Here is a 21,877-nt window from a genome sequence, read left to right as displayed (position 1 = left end):
ATTGGCCTTCGCTCATCGTCTCGCATCAACGCGAATTATGCCGCGAAAACAGCGCACGGCGGACTCTCTCCCCGTCCCAGATTACTTTGAAGATACAGCGGCCGGTGCGGTTGCGCGTGGCCGCCCGGGCCGCCAGGAGTACGAACACCCCTCCCCCCCCTACCTTCCCCTCCCTCTGGAGCTTTTAGCGCGACTTCAGATTGAGTCGCTATCATCGGCTCACTCGCGCACGCTGTCACTCGCACATAGTGCATACGGCGCTCGGGGACGGTGTTATCGCCCTTGTACTTTATGCAGAACATCACGGCGACGACGACGACAAAAGTGTGCCTGGAGTGTACAAAGTGCTATCGCAACATAACGGACGAGCCCAATGGCACTGGCCGCTCTCAAGATGCGCTCACCTGATCAGACGGCTCCACTACGTTGATCAGGCATGACCTCTCGTGCCAGGAGGCCAGCGTGAACGAGACGACGCAGTCTAGGAGACCAGGGGAGCTATATTGTAAGGGTCTGCATGTCAATTTAGCCTGTTGCTCAAGTGCTCATTGGCTATGGCGGCTTATGCTTCAGACGCGCAGAGCAGCCCAGCCAAACACAACTTCTACAGTAGACGAAATGGACATGTCTACTTGGTGGAGTTTTACAGTATGCCTCCCCTGTATTCCTAGAGTTGCTTCTTTGGCATCCCTGAAGTAGATGTCAAGACCCCTTCCCCGTCCCATTCATTTCATAACCGTTGATGGACTGCTCAATGTCTATGAATATGCAAACCCGGTCATCGTGAATCGTCATCTACTTTGTTTCTGGCGTTGTGGAAGGAGATGCCACTTGATTACTGCAAGACCGTCCTAGTCAGGTTACGCGCCTCAAGTGAAGTCCTCAAGTGGCTGGGAAGTGAATCTTGATATACCGACGTGAAGAAGCGTGTAAACCGTTCATATTTCTCTGTGTTGTATTTGCGCAGTGGTCCCTGTTGCATTCGATGAAAGGAAGATATTTTAGTGAGTAGGCTTATTTGGCTGTTTCGTTCGTTCTTGTGGGGCTCGGCACTGGTCGCCCTTAAGCCGCCCATACAATAGGCGCGTGATGTCGCGCAACCGAATGGCACAGCGCGTTCGTTGCCCAAAACCCACTGTATCGATCTTTGAGAGGAACGTGTTGTCGTGCGGTAGCTTTTGGCGTCTGAAGGTTTAGATGCTGCGGTGGAGCACTCGGTAAGGAAAGCCCTCTTCTTTCCCCACCACGCTCTCCTTCATCGACGGTTGCGGGAAAGGGTTCCAGCGCCGGGAGAGGAGAATGGCAGTGGCCTTAGGTACCGCCGGAGACGACACCAATATGACAAATAAGCCTATTCGTAGAACCACGTATATTACTCAGCCGAAGTATAAGTGGCTATACCTGGACTACTTCTGCAGAATAAACGGTTAGCGGGTCTCTTCCTCGCAAAATTACGGAACGAAACGATAAACGCTACCTCAATATCCTCGCGGCAACAACTACGCCCCTTCCAAACTGATCATTCCTTCACTAAAGCAAATAGCTTTGTAGAAACGTTCAGCTATTCATTTGCATCGACCACCTTCGTCGATGGTTTCACCGACATTATTGTTTTTGGAAGAGAGGGCCCGTTTCCCTCTAGTCGGGAACCGGATGGAAGGCGCGTGCTCCTACTTCCTCTTTATGAGCATCGCTATACTGCGCGCCGCGTCGATGGCTTCGTCGACCATGTCTGTCGGCGCCATGTCGCAGAACCACCGTATGACGGCGTCCGAGAGTCCGCCGGGTTTGTAAGCCGTGCGAGGAAGTCGCTCCCGCACGGCCCGCTTCATGGCGTCCACTGCCTCCTGCGCGCTGTCTCTCATGATGAAGGAGTGGAGAACATCCGCCCTGTGCTTAGAGCGCGCGACGGACAGCTCGTTGATGGCGCTGCGAACGCTTTCCGGGAGCAGCGCCATGTCGCGGTCGTAAGTCTCTTCCATCTTCGCATGGTCCATCATCGCCGTTCTGTAAACAAGAACACGCAGCGTTTGTCCATAGCCTAACCCTTTACTGAGGAGTCTTGCCTACATGCGACATGTTAGCACGCGCTTATTTCTAGCTCGGTTTCGGAATTAAATGCGAAGTTTCTCGTTAAACGCCATCAGCCAACACCGAATGACAGGCAGCAGGTGTAATTTTGTTGATTTAGAGCAGGAACACCAAATGGGAACGGAGTTTTGTACAAGACTACCTTTCCTTTGAAAGCACGGCCGAAGGAGACAGCCTGATGCAAGATATGCTGAGGCAGTGGTGTCACAAAGGTGATGTAAAGCAATAGAAATGTACGCCTGTGGTTCACACATGACAAGAGCTGTCTGTACAAGGTGGATTGGAGTGAAACCCACTTGCAATTTCCTGCCTGGCGTTCTCCACTTTCAATGTTTGCGCAAAATATTTCTTTCTTTCATTGATTATGCTTGTGCTTGACGCGTTGTGCACATTTAGATGGAAAATAAACATTTCGATCAGGTATTATTATGCGCCGTCACTTAAGGGTTAATGCGCAGCACTGTCCTTGGCTTGATAAGTCCACTTCTAGCCAAGGTAAGATTACTATAAAATACTAGAATAGAAAGCGCCTATAAGAGCAGCAACAATCATTCGAGGGAACAGTATGGAGGTCCCACTTCGCTATGCGCTGCCGCGACTGCGGCTATGCGCTGGATTTAAATCTTGTACCTATTGTGTTCACTCACGACGCCTAAGTGAGCAGAAGATTCCATTAGCAGTGGCATGTGAAGAAGAACGGGACGACGCATGTGAGCCAGCCCTAAGTATTATTGCATGACAGAGAGGTACGCTTCCTAGATGACAAGGGCTAGTGATGTGTCCGTGTCTATTTTTTTGGCCACGAGTAGTGTTTATTATGTTTCTACGACATTGTAACGCAAGTTACGCCCTCCATCCACGAAAACCTTAGCTCATACACATGCGAATTCAGTGTTATAGTTGTTTTCTTCAACCCTTCCTTCAATATAAACGTTCAGTTGATAGTCAGTGCTCGTGTCTTATGATGCTTCTTCCGTTCCTGTGTAACTTTGGCATTGAAAAGTTAAACATGAACACGTACCAACTCGCTCAGTTTACCCAACTGGTAAGGCTACTAGGCTGATCGAAAACTCGGCAATCCACGAACAAACCTGTAGGCAGCGGGCTCTACAGTGCACACGTGAACGCCCCTGTTGAGATACTGACGTCGGAGGCCGTCGGCGAGCGAGGTGCAGGCACTCTTGGACATGCAGTAGGTGAGGCACTCGGGAAGAGTCATTCGACCTGCGCAAAACAGACGACAACTTTGCCAGAAGCCGCCGTAGGCCGAACGCACGTGGATAAAAAGAGCAAAACTAATTTTACGGCCACGACTTAGTTTACCCCAACTGCAGGCATCGTCATTTAGGTTCTTACCACAATGAAGCCACAGGCCTTGCCACGGTCAACTCGATGGCCAGCTTAGGGATGGATTGGAGATAGCCAGGGTGTGTGCAGTATGGCCGCGTTCGTCTGCATCACAGCTTTGCCAGTTTCATTCATTTATCCTCTGTGCACGCGCATTGTAGCAACATATTACCAAGGAAAAAAAAAGATAAAACAACTCGCACTGCGTATGATCTTTTGCTATTTCCGATCGGCAAAAATGCCGACCACCAAATTACCAACAGCAACGACCGCGTCCTGCTCGTAGAAAGGGCCTTGCAGACAACACTTGCGCTCCGTGATAAACTTTGTGCGCATGCGCCCAAGCTCACTGATTTCTTCTCTCCACGCTGTTGTAAGGCGCTCAGATACTGGTGGCCAAGATTCACGCAGTGCATTCGATACAGCCAAAGAATTGGAAGCATGCTTGCTAGAACGAAACGGGCACTACAGACCCAAAATGCTGGTGACCAGGACGAGCCTTCCGCGAGCCTTCTTGAGCAGCGGCAGGAAGGTGGCAGACACGGAGAGGGCGCCGAACGTGTTGACATCGAACACGGAGCGAATGCGTCTCAAGGGCTGATACTCGATGTAGCCAATGCTGCCGACCCCGGCGTTGGCGACCACTGCCCACAGATCTGCATTTTCGCAGGGAATATAGCGCAACGACAGGATCACAATCGCTCGTGGTTGGGTCAGTCACCGAATCCGTGAAAGGCAAGAGCGGCACGTAGTACATGGAAATAGACAGACAGGATCAAAAAACAATAATGGAAGTTTAGTCTTTAGAAAGACACCGCTAGAGCAATGCGGTTCCGGAAACTGCTTGCTTGACCTACGTTCAACACTGTTTTTCAGAGTTATCATACTTCCCGAAAGGAGTGTACCTGGGAAGGGGAGGGGGGAATACGTTTTGGGAGTGAAGAAAAAAAAATAGAGAGAATTGCTTGCTCCTACAGGTTCGAACATTTCAGTCTTACTCAGAGTACGCCATAGAAAACAGTCTCAGGAACACTGAGCACAAACTCATTTACGCTGAATGCTGTCTTCTGTGCAGTAATCTGTTCCGTTAAGCGTGCCGACTATCGATATTATTGATATTACTGTGGGTAATGCAATTAGTCGCTTTCGTGGCATGTTTGTGTTGCATTCCTAATCGCGTCCCTGCGAGTTTTCGACTACCTCTTCATAGCATCTTCCCCTACCCTCTCTCTCACGCACACGCGCAGGCGCACACAAACTGGTAGATAGAGGTCTGAAGCGATAAGCAGTGGCCAAACAGGCAATGCCGCTGAAGGCAATGTTTCGACAACGAAACTCGTCTTCGTCAGGGCATCAAGTGCTTTCTCTAGCAGCGCTTGCATGCGCGTAGCTCACTGGCCTCCACACTCAGTGGGGAAGAAGAGGAGAATAAGCTGGCGCAAGTAAGCCATTTAAACGCGCAGCTCTTAGGCGCCCGTTCCTTCGGCGAACGTCGGCGTCGGCGGCGTAACCGAGCGAACGAGCGCAGTGAAAGATCGAAAGCGAACGCGGATCGCAGCGGGGGATGAAAGAGGCGAGGAGGAAAGCGGCGAAGAGGGGGCAGCGGAACCCCGAGGCAAAAAGCGGAGGAGGGTATTGTGAAAGCGTGAGAAGAAAGTGCGGCGACGATCGCTACGAGATGGCGCCAGGGTAGCGCGCGTGGTCTGGCAGATTTTCCGGTGGCGGTGGCGGTGAATCTCGCCCACGCGCGACCCACGTGCTGGCTCTCGCCATCTCCGGATTAGCGAGGCAGTCGCGCCACACTTCGCTCCATTTGCAAAGTGCCGCACAATAAAAATTGTCCACGCCAGACAATACACCTCGAAATGAAAATACGTATACAGCTGCGCTAAAATTTCGCATTAGGTAGTGTCGTAATCGTGGGTTAATTTTTTGTCACCCCTACTTCTTGGAAGAAGCTGCAGCAGTACCGTATACCTAATCGCTTGTTATCATCATATGTAACTCCCCCCACCCCCTGTGTTATGCTTCTTGAACACTGCTTTGGGCACCAGCCTATTCTACTCCCCCTCCTCAATTGAAGGTGGGAGAACGTAGGCTATGCGTAAAAATATTGTTACTAGGGAAACCAGTTGCTGCCCTGAAGCCGACAAGTTCCCATGACAATCCGCCGGGGTTGTTCAGTGGCTATGGTGTTGGGCTGTTGAGCACGAGGTCGCGGGATCGAATCCCGGCCACAGCGGCCGCATTTCGATGTGCTTATAAACACCCGTGTACTTAGATTTAGGTGCACGTTAAAGAACCCCTGGTGGTCTAAATTTCCGGAGTACTCCACTATGGCGTACTTCATAATCATAAAGTGGTTTTGGCCCGTAAAGCCCCATAATTTATTTTAATTTCCCTTGTCGAAGCGACGGCGGCAGTCGCATTCCTTGTTTGGCTACTGTTCCTCCCTTCCGTACTTTGGTACACTAAAAAAAATTCGATGGATAAAATGCAGTCTTTTAAGGGGACGGTCAAAGACAAAAGCAAAATGAAAAGAACAGAACAAAGGCTAGCGTCGAATTTCATGCTAAGCCAATAATTGCAGACGACGCATGTGCGAGTGTCAATAAGATTTGCTTACGCTTCCCACCGAGAGTCTCCTGTACAATCTGGAAAGCTCGAGCGACTTCTTCATCCTTCGTGACGTCCATTTGTAAAACCCGGATGTTCGTCGTCCTCTTCAGTAACTTCGAGCCGTCACCATCTTCGTCCAAGCATCCGGCGTACACGAAGAATCCCTCATCAGCTAGCTGCGTGGCAAGCATGTACCCAAAGCCGGTGTCGCATCCTGCGATGAGTGCTCCCGCAGTTATTCAAGGGCACCGTACAATTCCGCCAGTCAATATATTAACGCCTATGTGGAACTCTAGCGACCAACTGACTGCAAACACGAAAAAAAGCGCCACCCGTGTCTACCTTCTAAGCCACATTCTGGTATTTTATGAAGCGAACCAAAGGCATGACCTAGTGAACTGAGTACTCGTTCCCATGTTTTTTTCAAAGTATCATGCGGGCTCGCGCTTGCAACTTGACTTTCCTGCAACTACAGGCGTCTATCTAAGATGGGCAGTCAGCTTCAAAGCCAGAGCAGTCAGAAAGTCGATCACTCGTTTCTTGTCTCGCTTCTTCTTACCATGCTTTTCTGCGCTACAATTTGTTGATACGGATTGCCTAGTAATTTATCATGGTGTGTGCAGCCACTGATGTGTAATTGCACGCAAACCCGCACACCTAGATTGAGGAAGCCCTCATTAAAATCAGCGGAGAAACCACCTACTCTATATGGTAACATCGAAAGTTTTGACAACTCTGCAAGCAAAAAAAAAATTATTGGAGGTCGTTTGCAGTGCACTTGTGCAAGTTCAATATTGTTTCTCAGCCACGTGACGAATCAACAGCCGAGTGTCTGCGACGTTAAAAACTGAACACAAACTTCGGGTTGGACTCTCGGTTGTCGTTGACTACATTCCTACAGGTGCATAATGCAATAAGTAGACAATGACCCGTGACTTTGGTGTCGGCTGAGAACACCTGAGTCAATGAAGATGAATCCGGAGCTAATGCTCAACCATGGCGTCCCATACAGTGCGCGGAACACTTTACGCGAGTTGAAAGCAAGTAATCAGTCTTACCTGTTATAAGCACGCACTTTCCTTCGGGATCGACGAATCCGTTGAACAAAGCGCGGTGTCCGTACCAGAGCAACCAGTAGCCGGAGAACAGCGTCATCAACAGTAACCCCACGTTGGTCGCCAGACCTAGGAGCCATGGCACTCGCGAACACACCAGCCACACCAATATTGCAGCCAACCAAGTCAGACGGGTTGGGGTCAGTTTGTGCATTCCTAGTGCTGCGCGATTGTTGGCACAGTGCGGACAAGTTATGAGACTAGAAGACACTCTAGTTTGGGACGAGGCAGATACCTTTGTGTCCTATGAAAAAGTGTGACCAAGAGTAGTGGGTGAGTCAAGAAGTAGACTAAGAAAAAGATATGTAAGGGGTTGGGCGTATGGCAGAGGATTGTTTTTTTTCCTCTTTCGACACCACTGCTTTGCAATGATGCTCGGCGAAGTGATAATCGCGAGCATGCGGGGCGCGTGGTTACGAGTGCATTACGAAACACCCTCAAGGAAGGAAAACTGGGTTCAAGGAAAATAATATTGAGGCACAGAGGTGTTTCGTCTTTAAAGACAAAAAGACTCAACACAATGAAGATGAACAGGCAGCATGGAAAAAGAATGAAATTGAATACAATGTAAAGTTGAGCCCAACAGGCGCCTTGACACGACAAGGGTCGGTTGCTAAGTGGGCGCTCAGTATCAAGCAAAAGAAAGAGAAAGAAAGCACTGCGAAACTGAATTTTATCACGTATAGTTAGAAATGCTTTTCCTTACGCGAGCTCGGAGAATTTCGTTTTTTTTGTTAAAGAAGCCGAGCAGACAAAGTCATATACAACACAGCGACGCTTAAAATACGTGTTTTGGGATTTCACTGAACATAACAATGCCTTGCAGTCAAAATATGCATGTCACATCGTGAGCGGTTTTTAGCGTAACATTCCTTTGCCGTGCAGTAACGAAATAGCGGTTGTCTTCGGACTGTGCATAGTTGTGTAAGGATAGGCCGTATAAAAGAGCCGCTAACAGGCATGAGCAGATGCACAACCACATTTTTGCGACATTCCAAGTCGGGATATTTTCATGGCGCCGGAAGCGAAATACAAACCCGGCCGTGTACATGAACTTGTGTTTACCTAAAAAACACAGCAAGTAAATATAGGTCCATGTTCTTCACCACGACGTCTACCGCAGCTTGCGAGTAGATGACGCGCGAAACTAAAAAAAAAATTATGGGGTTTTACGCGCCAAAACCACTTTCTGATTATGAGGCACGCCGTAGTGGCGGGCTCCGGAAATTTCGACCATGTGGAGTTCTTTAACGTGCACCTAAAGCTTAGTACACGAGTGTTTTCGCATTTCGCCCCCATCGAAATGCAGCCGCCGTGGCCGGGATTCGATCCCGCGACCTCATGCTGAGCAGCGCGACACCATAGCCACTGAGCAACCACGGCGGGTGAGGCGCAAAACTGTTAATCAAAATCACCACAGCCTGACTTACGTCTGATGAAGTAAATTAATTAGCTTATTTTACCCTCCTGCAATAACCGCATTTTTGTTTTTTGAACAAACTGCTACACTTGTGGCGCGATTCGATATTTGAAGTTCGCACATATTACGTGTATTCTCAGCCTAATGTATCGGTAATTTATCTCTATTCATAACCTTACTAAGTAAGCCTCTCTAGGGCAATAAACAAATTTCACGCTATATCTTTCTATAGTTGAAAGAATTTCCTTCGTGGTAGAAGCGAGGACCCAAAACTCTGAATGATTTGTGTACCGTGGGCAGTAAATAAAAGGCAATATCCGATTTCTATTCAACATCCTAAATTTTTTCTTTGTTCATTCCGATTAAAAATAAACCGAAGTCGGAGGTTCTTTCGTCTAGTGAGCTGCTTAAACGTGTTAGCGGTTGGTGTCTGAGGTCACACTTCTGTAATTGGCGCCTGGGTACTGATTATGGGCTTCGGCTCATGCTGAAGAACCGAACCTGCGGAAAGCACAATTAGTAATGTAATACAAACATAACAGTAACACATGCATAAATACACAGACAGTAAACTAACCGCGTGCATCTAAACCAACTACTACTTCTGCAAAAAAAAAAAGCTATCCGCGTAGTTTCTGGCTCAGATTATCTAGCTCATACCAGACCATTGTTTATTAAACATAGAATATCTCCCATCCATCATCTAGTGCCATTTACCATACTTCGCGCATTGAATAACTTGAGCTTACCTCGGGCTAAGTTCATAATCCAACTCTCATCGGTGACACAAAAGCACACTCATACAAGCACCAGACGCAAAGAGAAATGGCATCTACCCCGACTTCGCACAACGTATGGCACTCAGATGCTGCATTTCCTGGTTCCGAACACTCTTAACAGAAAGAAATGATACAAAGAAAATATGAACCTAAATAAAAAAAAATGGCTGTGGCTTAGGTAAGGTTAAGCCCAGCATGCGAAGCATACTAGCCTTTATTTTAGTTGTTGAACCACTGTTTAGCTTGGTGAACTGCTGTTGCTTGGCTATATTTGGTTCGGCTAGACGAAGAAACAACTCATGCGTTACTCTGCTTCGCCTTGGACGCCCCGCATTGGACGCGGTGAGCGTCGAGCAACGCAGCGTTCGGCGCGGCAACGAAATGTGTGCCTGAGCAAGCGACGCACGCCTGAGCCTTAGAAACAGCTCGTTTCTAAGGCAACACCGCATTCACTAGAGGCGCTTTTGTACCGCTTTGAAGCATCGTACTCGTGGCTCAGTGGTAGCGTCTCCGTCTCACACTCCGGAGACCCTGGTCCGATTCCCACCCAGCCCATCTTGCAAGAGTTGAGCCAAAGCCACTTCTCCTCTGTCGTGACGTCACGGTGTCACGTGGTTTCAAGGCGACACCGCCGCGCCTGAGGAGCTGGGTTGAGCTCTCGTAATATGCTTCGCATAAAAAACAATTGTTCAGGAATGTTTTGAGCATGTGGTGGGCTCACACCCAAATTAGTGTATTCTCTTTATATTTTTTGCCATGGTATAAAAAGTAAAATACTGCTACGTATTGTTTTTGACCTCAATTTACTGTATCGTAATGCTGAATTGCAATTATGTTTTAAACCTTCTGTTTCTGCTGTACCGTTGTTTTATGCTTTCGTTTTTGCTTCTGAATGCCTTGTATATTTGAATTTTACTTTCGTCTTACATTAAGTTTAATTGTAATTCTGCGTTGCGTATGGTTCCTTGATTCATGATGCATGTGAAATTGTATTTTTTTTCCGTTCACTGCTGCCATTTTGTAAATGGGCCCCGGACCCCGTCAAGCTGTTCCAACGCAGCTTCTTGTCCCGGGCCTTTTTCTCTTGGAGAAATAAATGAATCTTGAATCTAATAAAGACTGCAGTAATGAAATATAGTGCAGTAGCAGAACAGACGTCAATGCGTTTATATAAGATGTGCAGATTCAATGCACGTGTTGGAATCCATGTGGAGCGAAGTTTTCTTTGCTGGTGATGCACATTTTGTGCTATATAAAGACTGGTTTGGTTGATTTCAACGTTTGGGGACGTCCAACCAACGTTCTTCCTCAACATTACAATTATGTTTAGCGGCAGTTCAAAGAGAGCACAGTAAATCAAGAAATCTGTGAAGTGTAATTCACCCTTTTATTAACATATCGCCGCGCTTTAGAGATATATGCGAACCACCATTATTATGCCCAGGCTTTATGTCGGAATCGCACTGAAACGTGCCCATTGTGTAGGATTTGCCAAGAACGGATCCACAACCGGCGCCGCATACTGAGTGGCTACATGAAAGCAAATAAAGGAAATCAAAGAATGCATTAAATATAATTCACCATACTAATAATGGATCTGTGTTTTTCAGAAGTGTCTGTGAGCCAACATTACATGTTATGGTTCAGTGTTTGAAGGTATCTTTGATGCCATTAGGATGCTTAAGGTACTTCCCGCACTTTCCAGGAGCCAAGTACCTATGCATGTTCACATTGATGTATGTTTGTATCTAACCCTTCTACCGCCTACCTGGGTCACTGGACACACGCCGAGTGTCACGAATGCACTGGCTATGTGCCGCTGTCTTTAGGATCGTCTTTCACGCCAACGCTTTAGCGAGCTGCGCCGTGAATGCTCTGGGTACGTGCCTCTCTTCAATGAGCTCCTCGCCAAATTGGATCCCTGAGTACGGGCCACTGGGTGGGCGGCAAGCGGGGGAACAATCCGCAGGCACCGGCACGCTTCTCGTTTCTCGGGGCCATTGAAACCCTTGAAGGGCGAGCGAGGAGATCGGTCGTGGCATGACGTGTTTCCAAGCGTTCTCACGTGCCCGAGCGCCATGCATTCGGAGGCCCCACGGTGGTTTGGCGCCGAGTGTTCTTGGGGAAGCGTGAAAGAGGAGTCCCGTGGCAGTACGTGCCTCATCCGTAACTTGTTTCGGCGGTGACAGCACGTAGTGCCGTTATACTGATTCAATGTTAAACGCATTACCCTCAACAGTCATCGTGAGATGGGTTCTGCCTAATGTTTTGTTAACCAATATAGAGGCGCGCATACTCGGTCAGCGGACACGGGTTATATAAGTAAGTTAACCTTTTTACATGTATCCACAAGTATACCCGCCGTGTTAGCGACCGATCCGACGGCCAACAGCCACGCCAAACCTGGGAAAGCAATGCTTCGGTTTAATACATAACATAGATCTTACAGGTTAACAGATGTTTATATGAAGATGCTTAAGAGGTTTGCATAAAGTTCTTATCGATGGCACTCTCTAAAGCTTTGGCGCGTAGGATTCGGGTTGCGTTCAAGCCATGTTCAACTCCTCAAGCCAACATAAAGCCACGCTGACGCCAGAAACGCTTGCTACTTTCTCTTTACGAGCGTCGATATCCTGCGGGCCGCGTCCATGACTTCGTCAGCCAGCTCGGCTGGCGCGACGCTGTGCAACCATCGAACCAGACCCAGCATGGTGGCTCCCGGCTTGTAGGACGCTCGAGGCAGCTTCTCTTGAACGGCCATCCTCATCGCGTCGACCACTTCCTGAAGCTCGTCTCTCATGAAGGACGAATGAAGAACGTCGGCAGTGTGCTTGAAGTAAGCGACGACTTTTTGGTTGATTCTCTCGCGTACTCTGTCGGGAAGCAGCTCCAAGTCCCGGTCGAACGCTTCTTCCATCCGAGAGTGGTTCACCAGCGCTGTTCTGCAAATGAAAGCAGCCTGTGAATGCAGTTGACACGGCCACTATAAGTACAATTTTAATAAAGCAGATGAGCATATTTCAAGTTTCGAACATTGCAAAAATGCAAAATGGACGTCGCAAGGGGCCTCTGAACCAGGACGTCGAAATTGCTGGGCTGTTGAGGGAGTGAATAAGCAGGTAGCCGCTGCTTGTCTGCGACTGTGATTACTGGCCTAGTATGACCAATGACAGTCACCTTAAGATAAGGAGAAGCACAGTCCTTCCATATTTCCGTTGCGCTACTAACATACATCCAGCGCCACAAGCCGATACTAATATTTCGAAAGCTGAGCATGTGAGTTAGTCATTCACGTTTACAGATAATGTCTGAGTTCACAACTTTGAGCCACGAACGTGAACACCTTTCTTTCCTTTTTCTGCGCGAAGCTCTTGCCAGAGCACTCCGCCGCCAGAAACTGAATGGGTTTATTAACGTGCAGTGCCTTTCACGACAGAGGATATGTGATTAGAATGCAGTTGTGTAACATGGGACTAGAACATTGCGAAGTTATCATGTCCCAAATCGAGCCATTGAGCACAAACCTGTATGCTCCTGGTTCGACCATGCACACCCGGAGGCCCGTGTTGAAATACTGTCGACGAAGGCCGTCAGCCAGAGAAGTGCAGGCACACTTGGACATGCAGTAGGCCAGGTACTCAGGCATGGTCATACGACCTGGGGAAAACCGCAGGAAAAAAATTAGGGGGAAATTTAGCGGTGTAAGTGGAGCTTTGACAGAGTGAAGTGTGAGAATAAAAAAGACAGCAGATTTTCAATGGCTTCTTGTGCTCTGTATTCGGTTAGTCACATTCTTCCACGGTGAAGACCGCCATTCTATTTTTGACTGCTTGTTGTTTGCGTGCCAAGTACGATAGCATGGGCTAGAAGCCAATGCTTATGTGGTTGTCGCTTTGGGAAGAGGGCGGGGGGGAGGGGGTTGAGGTTCGGCCGCACGGTAATGTAGTAACTTAAACGAAAAATTAAACGAGAGTTTACTGTAATATTTAGGTGTCTGTGATAAATTCGGGGATATTAGGGAAATAAAAGCTTCCCCTAGATTACCCCTTCAGGCGCCGTGTCTAAATTTGTGAACGCAACTTGTTTTTGCCGGTTTTGTCGAGTGGTGTCCAAGAAAAAGCAGCACACATTGAGCTCCAGTTGAATTAAAACCCGTGAATGCTCAACACGCCTTGATTTCACTTACAACATGCTTCGTAATGCTACAGACGACCAATTTGCTAAATGCACTACTATGTATGGCGACACCTGCGACGTGGTGCGTTCCGGCAGCAACGTAGAAAAAATTACTTTTTTCTTCTGGTGTTATATAAGCAATCAATAATAAAACTGAGCATATGCTTCATGCCTGTGGTCGAAGTTATTATTCAAAAGCAGAGGCTTACTGACTGAGCCCCCCTCCCCCCCCCCCCCAGATAGATACTGACTTGCTACTTGCTCTCTAATCATGACGACTCCCCAGAAAATGCGCAAAGCAATATAATACTGCCATGTATTTCTTGCAGTGCAAGGTCGAGTGCCTTGGAATGGAAGTTATGTAACTTGATCCATTTTATAGATAGCCATTATAATTCGCGCCTGAGTTGGGCGTTTATCTTCTCTGTGAAATGAATTACGTTCTTTTTACATAGAAGGCAATACTCATCGTGGAAATCGATACATCTACATAGCGACTTTAATGCCCTCAGGCTCTGCATGTCTTGGTAGGCTGAATATATTTAGCTGGAATGTATAGCTTTAATCAAGCTTATATTTGTAACTATTTCAAGGTGGTTTCGCATTTTACTATCCGAGTACATTTGATTCTTTTTCATTGAATTTTTGCTTATTTTGTGCATTATCACGGGGAGGTTTCCCTGCGGTCAGTGTATATGTTTCGAGCACATACGCAAAACAGTCATAATTTCGGTTTCCATCTTTCAGTAGGACATTGTCCAAGTACCAACCCAGCCGAAGTTCTGGTGACGCGGCATTTGAGATACTTTTTAAATACAAAGCAGCCTTAGAAGTTTTAGAAATTAGGTGTTTGTGTAAAGCGATGCTTAAGCCACCGGTGACGAGGTAGCAGCTGTCACAAACGTTTCTTGCTTTTCAGTTTCCATGAATCAGTCTGAAGGATCCACCTGTGGAAATACCAACTCCGACGCCAAAACTTCTACCGAAACTTCTACCTTATGTTACGAACGAAACGACCCACGGCCCCCTACGACTTTTCAGCGAAAAAAAAGAATTTTTATTTGCTTTTAAATTTACAATGCTGCTTTATTGAACGCTTGGTGGCTTTGCATCCTGTGAACTACTATATATGTAACAAACAATGCAACATTATCGTTGCGACAGTGTTGTTGGCTTTGATGCCATCGATGGTTTCAACGTTTTATACCGACCAGCTGACTCTAGGTGCATCCTCTATTTTGTGTAAGTGCTTTGTTTGAGCCTGATCATTAACATGGTCATCTACGCCTTGTCAGGGCCACCGACGCTGTTTCAAGGAGTAGGACAGCGAAGAACTTCGCACCAACCTATTGCCATCTTGTGAAGAACAATTTACATACGAGAAGCGCATAATGCCACCCTCGTCCATTACAGTACTATTCTGGCCTCCGAAATACGCACTCAAACGGCACCGCTCTCAGAGTCTGCGTGGAGCGCAAAATCTTGCAGTAACTACTCGAGACTGTTGTTGCGCGATGGCACAATAGTAGCAAATGCCGATTCGCAAATGCACAGCGGTGTCAAATACAGACTCTCAAATTCAGATTGCTGCTCCGACATGGGTTAGAATTCTAGTGGTGGCGGTTGTGGACATAGGTTGTAATTTTTTTCGGCGTATGGTCTTTGTGGAACTGGCGATGACGAGGTCGTTCAATGACGACAAAAGCACGCCGATGATGATAAAAGCCGTCGTGAGCGCAACAAAATGAACGGGTGGACGGACGGACGGACGGACGGACAGACAAGGCAAACAAAGTTTCGAGCCCTTAACTGCTGTCGTATGGGAATCGTGACCGACAAACAGCGAAGGCCATCAATACTCCTGCTTTTGTTGCTTCCATCGGCATGAAGATGACCAGGAGTTGCGTGCACGTCTCCCCACAGAAATATTAGCAGATGAACCACCCTTCCCCAGACCCAAGACGCTGCACTGGCACCCATTTATATAATCTAGCCATAACACATCACCACTGAAAAACGCTGAGAGGAGTGGTGGTCTCAGACTTCTACTATCCCTCCCGATCAGACCAATGTATGCACCGCTATATTATACGCACAGAGTTCCTCAGTCGGAATGGCAATGTATGGGCGCATGACTTGCGGGCCAGCAGCGGAAGAGGGAATGATAGCTTTAGGGATGATTGAACAAAGCGTGACAGTGGTATGACTTTGTTGACGCGCACTGCCTGTCACTGGAGGTCTTCTAGCACTGCACACGCACACTCGCCTTGCTATCAGACCGAAATTTGTAGCGACCATTGAGATCGCAGCCCATGTGCGGATGTGAACGCCTTTGGAGCGGAGACGGTTGCAGAGCCGTATCAGTACGCGTTTTGTGATTGAAACATCTTTGAGAACCTCCGTGGTTGCTCGAAGTGACAATTAAGGTTTTGTTAAAATAATTCTGCAGGGCGCGCGAGAAACCCATTCAGTTTGATCCATTCACAGGTACTACTTTTATGTGAGTTTGTCTTTCAAGTAGAATTTTTATTGTCGCACACAATGCCGTCGTAGTCTGTTAAGGCAAGACTTACTGTGCCTTCCAAAACACATTCACCGACCAGCACTCTCGCAACAATCGCCACCATCGCCGGCTTGAACCGCGTATGCACAGCGTACTACACTCGCGGACAACTTTCTGTGACTATGAAGGGAAAGCTACGCAGGCAAAGCGCGCAAAAGTGAGAGGGATTCTGAAAAGAGTCCCGTGTTTAAGACCAGGTTAGTTTAGGTTGGGGAATAGAAAAAATGAACTCCTTATTACCAATAGTTAAGTAAGACAAAACACACCACTGAATGTTTACTTATTTTGCGGCTTTTCCCTTTCGCGTCTGGGCAAGCGCGAAACCGTCGCGCGTGGAACCTGCGTCGTTTCAGTGTGTGTTCCACCCAACCAAAGGAATGTCAAACGCTGCCGGAATACTGCGCGCAGTAGCACATGCGCAGCAGCCACTCTCCCATTGGTTTCCCTTCATAGCCATGAAAGTTGTCCGCGAGTATAGCATGTCCGCTAGATAAAAACGAGTTTTGATCGAGCGGCCGTGGTATTAGAACACAGTGTCTGTTCATCGTGCAATACTGCGCAATGGTTATGATTGCAGCGCAAGGATTCTACTTGGCTTGTGTGGGAGACAGGGGTATAGTGATGCTCTATCTAGTTGAACTTCACTTACTTGTCTCCCGATTCTGTGGACCGAAGTTATACGTGCCGGTGATTTGGAGATAATGAACAACGATCTATTACGTTAGTCCTGTATTTTTCTCTCACCACTGTTTTGCGTCGTCATATTAAGGGAGGGCTTCGCGCTGATTTCCACCTAGGGAATAAGGTCTTGCTAAAATTTAACAGAAACTTTCGACATCGCGACGTCATTGGTGACGCCGCGATGTCGCAGAAACGTCAGTGTTTTTTTTTGTGCAGTGGGACGTGTTTACACAAGGTGGAGGTGCGCGAACAGTAATTTTTGTGAGCGAATCTAATACGAATCGAACAGTGCAAAACGCGAATCAAATCTAGTTGAGTATCGAATAGTTTTCGAATAGTCTTCGAGTATGAACAGCTTTTATCAACATTAATATAATACAATCTTAAAATCCCAGCATTCGCTTAATAATGAAGTTTGTGTCAGTGCGCTGCGCGTAACAAAGTACCCTAATAATAATCTTAATTTGGAGCATGTTTGCTCGCGCATTATCAGCACGGCAGTCTTATGAGTTGGTTAGCTTAGCACGTACCTTTGAGAATAGGACGAAAAGACCCCGTTGTCTGCGGTGATAGCAAAGTTAGAAATGCACTGATTCTCTTTTAAAATCATCGCTGCATATAGTTCCACTATTAAATAAAGTAATGTTGCCATAAAGCCTATTAGGAATCGTTCTCATGAACATACACAGCCACCGCCGTAACAGATGGTGCCAAATAATACTCGAGTTGAGTGGTTGTAGGCTACTGGTGGGATTAGACTTGCAGTAATTGCCGGCAGCAACTGAGAGGCTAATCCCACCAGTAGCCTGCAACCACTCAACTCAACTCAACTCGAATCCCATGTCTGACTAGGGATGCTCGACTGTTTTTTTATTGAATTAATGATTAATCATTCGTTACTTTAGGCTTTAATTGTTTAATCGCTTTTGATGCGGGGTTTGTCGTCGATTAATTGATTGATCGAACATTTTGCCCGGCACCCTTAAAAGGTTGAAACACAGTTATCTACTTTTGTAGGACTCTATTTCAATGTTTGAGAGGTGGAACCAAGTTTGAAACACAAATATGTAAATGTTTGACAAAGGATACTCGTTAACTTGCTAAAGACAAGATGTAGTTGGCCATAGTGGCTTTTGAAAAGATCAACAATATATGTTATAAAATGACACTTAGTGCAGAATTTAACAAGATACATGACACTAGTGAATCTCTACAGTACAGTTAAACAAGAAATCAGAAAAATGACAAAAGTAATGGCTGGAGTCCAACTGAAATATGCAATAAATTGCAGTATTCACAGGAGGAAAACAAAATTACTGTTTTATGATTTTAAACCGCGTGCTAGAGAGTGAGCGTTAATTTGACGTTGCATGACGTACCACTGGGCCGCCATCGCAGAGATTCTCTGCCGTAATGTTTGGTGCGACGAGCCGCTCGAGATACGCTAATGCGTGGTCATATGCGATGAGGCCAGATATGTGGGTGCCTCGCCGCATTTTCTCCATCGTTTCATACCATTGAATTATTTTGTCAATAAAGCGTGCTACTTGAGCGAAACGATGACTAAGTGACCCCTACCAGATTTTCGCGCAGTTTTTTATTGCGATTAGCATTGTTTTCCTACTTCACGCATTTTCTATCTACCTATCTAACTATCTACCTATCTAGCCTCTTGCGCCGACCCAGTTACCCAAGTTTTCGACCAGCATGGGCTGCTAAGTATGGTCTTGTGGCCACGCAGATAATCTGGATTAATTTTGATCGCTTGTGGCTCTCTTACGTGCACCTAAGTTTGAGTAGACGAGGGTTTTTGCATTTTGCCCCCAGTGAAATGCGGCTGCCGTGAACGGGATCGAAACCGCGACATCGGGCTTGGAAGCGCAACGCCATAGCGACTGGTTTACTGGGGTGGGTAATCTTGTCGTTTGTCAGCGCACATCTGAACCGGTACATGAGAGGTCTTGCCTTCTGCTCCCGTCGAAATTCGGAAACAGTGACGGGGCTCTCACCCGCAACCTCGTCATTGATCCTCAAGCGCTGGTAGAGTTGCCGTCCTAAATCGATGAAGTTTGTAAATCATTGGGAACTTCTAGTGATCAATGGTGGTCGAACGATATGTGTCTCCGGTATCGATGTCTCGCCAAGGATTCCCGTATTTGTCAGACACAGAGATAAAGACAAGTGACTTTGTCGAAACTTTAGCTCCATAGACATCTCTCGTTTGACCACTGTTGACTATTTCATGGCTTTATCTTTTGGGGAACCTCGGCCTGGTTTGGATTCATGGACTCCCACTTACCGGAAACGGTACCCAGATGCATCATATTATTTGAATATGATGCAAAGCAACTGAATTTACTGAGCATGAGCAAAGCAAATCTTCAAACCTCTATCCGCAGTTTCTGTTATTTGTGATATTCATTGGACATGGAACAAGAGAGAGAAAAAAGACATGAAACACAAACCCAATAAACTTGTCACGATGACCAGCCGGCCCCGAGATTTCTTTAGCAGGGGCAAGAAGGCTGTTGAAACCGACAGGGCTCCAAACATGTTGACGTCGAAAACTGACCGCACCCTGCTTATGGGCTGCCACTCAATGTAGCCCAAGCAGGCGACTCCAGCGTTGGCCACAACCGCCCACAGCTCTGCGGGCAAGAAGAACAAAAGTTCCGAACTGTCTTGCATTCGTGCGAATCGATAATGCGACAACGGGTGTGCCGAGAGGTCTCTTCAAAACAACAGCACCCAATTACAACGTTCCTAGGAGTGTTTTGCCAAATACAGGCCTACTACCAACATGCTAATTGCTGAACTGTAGGGACGTTGCGATGATGCTTATTTTTCCTCGTGATTTCTGGTCATTTCCTCACTCATTAGGGATCACTACCGATGGTCACGACACCATGAAGCCTCAATCTTAAAAGGTGCATAAAAAGAACGCGTACGAAAGGCTGCACACCTACTTTGTAACAGAGCAGCTCTATCAAGCTACGGAACAATGTAGGTGAACTGAAGTTAAGAAAGAAAGAACTTGGAGAGCCAGAAAACTAACTCCGTAGTATGCTTGAGTAGGACTCGTTTTTGGCTCAATTGATGTAGGTTCAAGGGAGAAATGGCTCAAAAGAAGCTGGCACATAAGGCTAGACCAGCAGGAGGCATCCCTCCTGTCGTCTAGTCTGAGGAGTCTTCTTTTGTACCATTTCTTTCAGAATAAAGAGTTCATAGTACATCACACGAGTGAACAAATGCAAGTCCGGAGCTTTTAAACCTGACATTCGCGAAGCAGTTTAGGGATGGCTGCGCCAGTTTTTCACCTATTGAGATTAAATAAAAGCCTATCGATGAGTTGATTGGAAGGCTCACCTCTTCCGTCCAAGTTGTTTTTCACGACTCGTAGTGCTTCACTTATTTCGTCTTTCTTGGTGACGTCCATTTGCAGCACTAAAGTGTTCTCCGTGTTCTTTATAACCTTGGCACCATCACCTTTTTCGTCCAAGCACCCCGCGAAAACGAAAAATCCTTCCCTGGCCAGCTGCATCGCCAGCATGTGACCGAAGCCGCTGTCACAACCTGAAATAATTATTGAACCAAAGAAATAGTTCTGCGGTATTTCTTCTCGTGGGAGTAAGTGTCTTGATCAGAGCAATTAAGATAGTTGTTGTACTCTATTATGAAACACGTTCACTCGACTCGAAGTGAACGGATCCGAAAATTTGAGGCCAGGTCTCAATGTTCAGGGATTTTGACGCTAGACATATCTAGATATCATTGGGGAAATCCTTCGTCCTACATTCGATGGGCTGATAATGCCGACGTAGGGTGCTAACGTGCCGGTCAGAATGATTGTTAATGTCTTTCTACTGCAGCACTATGACGAATCTTTCAAGAGCCGTTTACTCGCGGCACCAAACGTTTACAATGACGAAGGTTTTACGTCACCGTAAGCACCGAGACTGGCATCGCCAAACCTATACAATGGCGTCGCCTTTGTCAACGAAGCCTTCTTACCGGTGATGAGAACGCACTTCCCTTTCGGATCGACCAGCCCATTGAAAAGTGCTCGGCGGGCGTGCCACAGCAACCAGTATCCAGAGTGCAGCGCCAGCACCGCCAGGCTGAGGTTCGTGGCGGCGGACAGGAGCGAAGGCAGTCGCTGAGCGGCCAGCCACACCAAGGCGGCCGCGGGGATGGTTAGCTGAGCCACCGTGGGCATGTTTTTTTCCCAGGAGCGCGGTGCCAACGGTGTGCCCCCCACAGACCCAAGTGACAACTCGCGCTGGACGCGCGCGTGCTACAACCCGCGCGCATTCTTTGTCCCGTCGCAAAGTGACCTCGAGACGAGAAAGCTACGCGAGTCCGGCGGCCAAGGATAATGCAAGTAGGCGGAACCGAGCTCGACTTTTAAAGCACCTGCCATCGTATCCTCCGGTCTCGCGCGCTGGACAGCGCCTTTGCACGGGATCGCAAGAGAGAGTCATGCCCATTAAGGTAAAAGAATAGGGCTGTTGTGGAGAAAAGAACGAGCGAAGGCATTTGCCATGTAGTCTAAAACACAGAGTCACCTCACCGTCCACCCTTTCTGTCTAACATAGAGAAAATGAGGGACAGCAGGCACCTGCGTGGCTCGGCGTTGCGACGAGGAAGCAAACGCTGGGCGAGGCGCGTCATGGGCCGCTATTTCGAAGCGATGCCTTTTTCCATGCTATTCCTTTCTTGCACTTCGTCAGTTGTCAGAGCGACGCTCCGCCAGCGTTCTCAATGGCCTTGAACATTGGGCGATAAGAGCGGTATAGAATGTAGCAGAACCCATCGCTGCGATATCGCCGTCCCGTTTTGCTCAACGAAAGCAACCGCGAAGGTAGGTGCTGGAGACGTCCGCAAGCGTTTTTAGCGATCGGAATCGAACCACAATGTTTCATTAAGAGTACCCACGCAAACAGACGTACACGAAAGCGCGAGCACAGGCGCCCACATTTATATTTACGCACACACGTGGTATGTACGCGCGGGCGCACACGCACACGGCTTCTTGCAGAAGTTTTCTAAAAGGTCGTAATTGGCAGTAACCTCGAATACTTCGTTG

The 21,877-nt window shown here is 47.5% G+C and overlaps 2 protein-coding genes across 2 annotated transcripts; both read right to left on the bottom strand.

Moving 5' to 3' along the window:
* Positions 1-268: 268 nt before the first annotated feature.
* Positions 269-6,285, bottom strand: LOC135912212 (short-chain dehydrogenase/reductase family 9C member 7-like). The gene is made up of 4 exons (XM_065444588.2): positions 6,065-6,285; positions 3,912-4,094; positions 3,183-3,315; positions 269-2,007 (listed from the first exon to the last, which is right to left on the bottom strand). Exons 1-4 carry the CDS (start codon positions 6,246-6,248, stop codon positions 1,671-1,673), a joined length of 837 nt encoding a protein of 278 aa, XP_065300660.2. The 5' UTR covers positions 6,249-6,285; the 3' UTR covers positions 269-1,670.
* Positions 6,286-11,662: 5,377 nt separating this feature from the next.
* LOC135912213 (17-beta-hydroxysteroid dehydrogenase type 6-like) lies at positions 11,663-21,468 on the bottom strand. Its single transcript, XM_065444589.2, has 5 exons — positions 20,803-21,468; positions 20,158-20,364; positions 19,257-19,439; positions 12,896-13,028; positions 11,663-12,313 (listed from the first exon to the last, which is right to left on the bottom strand). Exons 1-5 carry the CDS (start codon positions 21,005-21,007, stop codon positions 11,977-11,979), a joined length of 1,065 nt encoding a protein of 354 aa, XP_065300661.2. The 5' UTR covers positions 21,008-21,468; the 3' UTR covers positions 11,663-11,976.
* Positions 21,469-21,877: the final 409 nt, after the last annotated feature.

The sequence above is a fragment of the Dermacentor albipictus genome, chromosome 10 (assembly GCF_038994185.2).
Source record: "Dermacentor albipictus isolate Rhodes 1998 colony chromosome 10, USDA_Dalb.pri_finalv2, whole genome shotgun sequence".
In the NCBI taxonomy this organism is placed as follows: domain Eukaryota; kingdom Metazoa; phylum Arthropoda; class Arachnida; order Ixodida; family Ixodidae; genus Dermacentor; species Dermacentor albipictus.
This window is presented reverse-complemented; position numbering and strand designations above follow the sequence as displayed.

Bases quoted from the DNA above. Each gene is read 5' to 3' on its own strand.
- LOC135912212 (XM_065444588.2), bottom strand. From the start codon at position 6,248: ATGCTTGCCACGCAGCTAGCTGATGAGGGATTCTTCGTGTACGCCGGA. The intron at 4,095-6,064 runs GTAAGCAAATCT...GCGAAAATGCAG, and splicing joins GGAGACTCTCGGTGGGAAGC to ATCTGTGGGCAGTGGTCGCC. The intron at 2,008-3,182 runs GTTTGTTCGTGG...TCTTGTTTACAG, and splicing joins GTAGAGCCCGCTGCCTACAG to AACGGCGATGATGGACCATG.
- LOC135912213 (XM_065444589.2), bottom strand. From the start codon at position 21,007: ATGCCCACGGTGGCTCAGCTAACCATCCCCGCGGCCGCCTTGGTGTGG. The intron at 20,365-20,802 runs GTAAGAAGGCTT...TAATTATTTCAG, and splicing joins GAAGTGCGTTCTCATCACCG to GTTGTGACAGCGGCTTCGGT. The intron at 12,314-12,895 runs GTTTGTGCTCAA...TTTCATTTGCAG, and splicing joins GTCGAACCAGGAGCATACAG to AACAGCGCTGGTGAACCACT.